This window comes from Sphaeroforma arctica, assembly GCF_001186125.1.
Source record: "Sphaeroforma arctica JP610 unplaced genomic scaffold supercont1.49, whole genome shotgun sequence".
Taxonomy (NCBI): domain Eukaryota; class Ichthyosporea; order Ichthyophonida; genus Sphaeroforma; species Sphaeroforma arctica.
This window is the reverse complement of record NW_014040509.1, coordinates 123,352-128,321: the sequence shown is the minus strand read 5'-3', so window position 1 is coordinate 128,321 and position 4,970 is coordinate 123,352. Positions and strand designations below refer to the sequence as shown.

Below are 4,970 nucleotides of genomic sequence, written 5' to 3'. Positions count from 1 at the left end.
ATATATAATATGTTATGTATTATATATATATATATATATATACTTGAACTTACATGCGTGTATATATTCTGCCTTAATTCACATGATACTAGAACGTACATCCGTGTATCTAGTCTCTAAATCAATAGTTGCCTTTGTTGCGTAGCGACAGGTACACAACACTTTACACGCTACAAGCGCGTGCACTCATACATAGTCGTGTATATATATATATACATACCTGCTCAGACTCAAGCTCTTCCTGGAGCGACTCGACCTGGCTGGTAAGTTCGCGATTCTCCTTCTGCACCGCAAACACCTTCTCGCTCTCCGCGTCTAGCTGCTCCTGTGTGGCGGCCACCTCAGCGGTCTTGCGCTCAACCTCCGCCTGTAACTGCGCCACCTGCTTCTCCAGCTCAGCGACACGGTCGCGTAGCGTCGCCAATTCAGCGTCGATCTTGCGCTTCTGCGTCTGTAGGTCGCTGCGCTCGGCCTCGACGGTCGCCAAACGCTCCTCGATCTCTGCCAGCGATCCATCGCCCTTGCTCTTGGCCTTGGACAGGGACTTGTACTTCTCCTCGGCCGCTGCAAGCTCTTCAGAGCGTGTGCTGAGCTGTGACTCGAGCGACGCCTTGTCCTTGGTCAACTTTTCGTTGGCATCCTTCTCCGATAACAACTCAGTCTCAACCGCGGAGAGCTTCTCCTCCAGACTAACCTTCTCGCCAGCAAGTTTCTCTGCGCGCTGTTGAGCATCGGCCATCTCGGCCTCAACAATCGACTGCTTGGCCTGGAGCGCCTTCTTCTCCGTCATGAGGTTATCGGCCCGGCTACTCTCCTCCTCCAGCTGGTCTTCTAGACCCTCCACCTCCTTGAGCAACTGTTCAGACCGTGTCTGGAAGCGGTCGATACTGTCGTTGCACGAGTCTAGCTCGTTTTGCACACGGTCTAAGTCAGACTTGAGTCCGTTCTTCTCGTTGTGTAACTCGTCAAACTGGACTTGCAGCTCCTGCTCGCGCTTGGCGCTGTGTTCAGCCGACGCCTTGGCGTCTTCCAGCTCCTTCTTGAGGTTATCCTCCTGGGTCACCTTAAGCAGCGGCTGTACACGCACAAACAGCTTCCACCACGGCCACGAGCGCAGCATGAGGTACTTGCGACAGTTGCGCTGGATCATCTTGACCGCGACCTCGTGGTTGGTGGCGCGACGGTATTGGCGGCGCGCCAGAAGTCCACGGCAGTGTGCCTGTAGATGGCGTACCATCGCAGACAGCTTCTCGTCCCTCTGCTCCTCCAGCTGACCAATCACGCCGGTGCGAAAGAAGATCTTGGACGAGCCAATGCGGAACTCATCCGCGCTGAGCTCGAGCGCCTCGATCATCTTCTCGCACGCCTTGCGGCCGTCCATGAAGCCCTTTGGCACGGCTCCTGGGGTGAGGATCTCGTATCGCTGCTTGAAGTCTTGGAAGAGGATGCGGTTAGGGAACCCTTTGCGGCAGATGCGGATACCCTCCAGCACACCGTTGCAGCGCAGTTGGTCCAGCACAATGGCCTGGTCGATCTTGCCGGCCTTCTTCTCGTGGTTCGGTATAATACACCGCACAAAGTGAGGCGTGGTGTTACGCAGCGTGGTCATGAGGCTGTTGAGCTGGTCACGGTAGTTCTGGCCCACGGTGCGCATGGAGCCACCGCGGCGCGAGCGCGTGGTGTCGTGCGAGACCATATCCGCCCACAGAGACGCGGTGAAGGGGTTGGTAGACTGGGACAGCAACGCCGTAATGTTGTCGTTCAGCGGATCCGTGTTCTTGGTCAGCCAGCCGTCGCACGTGTACTCGACCTCGCCGGCGTAGTGTTGGCAGTTGAACCCGACATCGTCACGTTTGATCTTGCCTCCCAACTTGCGGTACTTATCGGACTTACCGGAGTGCGCCTTGTCCATCTTCTCAACTAGCGTCGAATCGGACGAGCGAGGCATCAAGTGGCACTCCTCGTCAAGCAGAGCGAGCACGCCCATGGGCTTCTCAATAAGGTCTATGCACGGCTGCAGATCAAGGCCGAAGTTAATGAACTGCCAGTCGATGCCTTCCTTCTTGTACTCCTCCTGCTCCACCACGAACATGTGGTTGTTGAAGAACTGCTGCAGCTTCTCGTTGGTGAAGTTGATGCACAACTGCTCGAAGGAGTTGACCTTGAAGATCTCGAAACCCGCGATATCTAAAATACCGATGAAACTCGACGCAGCACGACGCGTGTCCAATACGGCATTGATCTTCTTGACAATCCACAAGAAGGTGCGCTCGTGAATGGCCTTGGCAATGGCCTCGATGGAGCTCACCACCTGATCGGCACGCTGTGCCTTGGTGACGGTATCACGTCCCACTTTGATACGGGGCTTAAGCATAGCCTTGGTGAAGTCGGACAGTGGGATACCGAACAGCTTGCACACCATGGCGGCGATAGTGTCATCGGGCATCTGGGCCTGGTCAGATCGGTCCTGGGTGAACTTCATCTGTCCAAGCTTCATGATGCCTGAGAGGGTGCGCCAGACCTCGGTCTGATCCGCGTCGTTGATGCCTACAACCCTCATAGCCTCAGTGGTGATGGCAAACTCGGCAACATCATCCACACCTTCAACACTCGAGGATGCTTTATCTGAGAGGAAGGGCACGGCATCAACTGAGTCCAACAGAAGCTCCTGTCTCATCTCGGGCGTGGCGCCATGCAACAGCTGGTAGAAGATGTGGAACGTGCGCTCGTCGTTCTGCTGGCGGACGGCACGTGACTTCTCCAACAGATACGTCTCGATGTTTCCACCGGAGATGAGACCTGATCGGTCGAACTCGATGCGGATGAACTTTCCGAATCGCGACGAGTTGTCGTTCTTAATGGTCTTGGCGTTACCGAAGGCCTCGAGTACAGGGTTGCACTGCAGAAGCTGTTCCTCCAGCTGGCCCTTACCCTTGTCAGGCCCTGCGGCTGTAGCGGCGATGTACTGGATGACCTTCTTTGTGTTCTCAGTCTTGCCAGCACCAGACTCGCCGGTGATCAGGATGGATTGATTCTCGCGATCATTGAGCATGTTTCGGTAGGCGCTGTCGGCAATGTTGTAGACGTGGGGAGGCATCTCCTGGCGGCGTTTGCCCTGGTACATATCAACCACATCGGGTGTGTAGATAGGAAGGCGCTTGTAGGGGTTAACCACTACACAGAAAAGACCAGAGTATGTGTAGATGAGGTTGGACTGGTACCTCTTGGTGAGGTTGTCCAGTACTGCCGGCTCGTTAAGGTATGCGAGCTCGGCCATGTCCTCCACCTTTTCAAACTTGGGTGGGTTCATTTTGTAGGAATCATTCTTGTTGATCTCAACTACCTTTCCATTAGTTAGGCGCACACTGTACGTCTCTCCCTTGTCTTCGGTTATATTACCGGCAATGAAGGTATCTGCCTCATCTTTTACCCAGATCCATTTCTGTGCTGTCCATTCGGACTGGTCAGCGGAATCGGCAAACCCGCCCTTGGCTTCCGATGTATCGCGGAGGTGTTTAAGTGAATCACTCATAGTGTTTTCTTTAGTTTGCTATGGTGCTACGTGTTTCTTTTTAGGCACTATGATGACTGCTCTCGCAAAGAAAATGCTTGAGTATTTAGGTCTGCAGATTGGATTCGAGATGCAAGAAAAATAGAACAAGATCAGGTTAGTTTTTGTAAGTTATCGATGCAAATCATAACTTTGTATGCCTACAAGTCTAGTAGAAATCATAGAGATAAATCGAAATAGCAAGTAGATTGAAGGAACAAGTTCGCAGGTAGGCACTCAATTGCATTGAATTCGATGTAGGTTAAAAAGCGGGTTAAACATACCTGTGCTACAAGTACAGGACCGTTAATTACAAAATGTGAGCTGCAAACTCATGAGAGTGTTTAATATAGAGAAAGACACCGCTCTAGTAGTAGAGAGACAAACAACAGAGACGTAAATTATTCACTATTCAAGCATTGCATGATTGGCGCTTATCTTCATATCATAACTTTTACGTACCTCTTTTTTAGCGGCACTTAATTTTTTTATATCAAAATAGCGTTGTAATATATTTACTTACTAAATAAAATTGTCTAATCGGAGCCATCAGAGTCGTCGAAAGCCTGCTGGCCCCTTTTCAGGCACTTTCGGGTGTCAACTGCCCACACTCGCGTGTGAAATCCGAAAGATCACTTCGCGTGAACCGTGCCACAAGTGATATAGTCCAATCAAATTGGTGATATGGTTGGCATCTGGCACAAAAAACATTTTAAACCGTTTGGATTGGCAGATAGGCGTGCACCACATTCTTCGTATTGAGGACCGTTTTGGCCTACGTTTGCATGTACGTCATTCAGAATTTGACACCCCAGGCCCAGATGAAATCCCGATGGAACCATATAAATAGCATAAACGTTAAACCTTTACAAAAATTGAACGCAAAGATTTTTTTAAGAAAACAAATCGTGTTGTTTTTATTATTATTTAGGTCTCTTGGGCACAGGTATTTTATGTACAAAATACCTGCAAGAAAATCTACAGTTTACATCGGGCTATCTCCAGCCAACACACAGCAGCGTTTGACATAGTACACGCCACGCCAGGCGATATGCTTCTACAACAGCAACATCGTAGAAATACCTGTATTAATGTGCATTCGTATATACACTCATTTGTCATGCTTACCAAATACTGGACGCCTTTACCACGTATTAGAAGTTAGCCAGACAACAGTACCAGGCCAAAGGGTGTGATTGACGCATCCTGGATGACTACCCTGTAACTTTATTTGTAGAATGTATATACATAATGCGGCAATAGAAGAAAATACACGGGGGTACTGAATACGACAGAAAATTTTTGAAGACGATTAAATGTGTATGTGCGTGTCCGTGTGCATGTATATATGTATATATGTATATATGTATGTATGTATGTATGTATGTATGTATGTATGTATGTATGTACGTACGTATGT

The 4,970-nt window shown here is 49.9% G+C and overlaps 1 protein-coding gene across 1 annotated transcript in view; it reads right to left on the bottom strand.

Annotated features, from left to right (window-relative positions):
* The window catches only part of SARC_01270 (hypothetical protein), a 7,159-nt gene extending 3,202 nt beyond the window's left edge, over window positions 1-3,957 (bottom strand). The window contains exons 1-2 of the mRNA XM_014305016.1: window positions 3,835-3,957; window positions 221-3,623 (exon numbers count right to left, since the gene is read on the bottom strand). Coding sequence (XP_014160491.1) covers window positions 221-3,532 — 3,312 coding nt within the window. The 5' untranslated portion in view covers window positions 3,533-3,623; window positions 3,835-3,957. The remainder of the gene's footprint in view (window positions 1-220; window positions 3,624-3,834) is intronic.
* Between the last annotated feature and the right edge of the window lie 1,013 nt (window positions 3,958-4,970).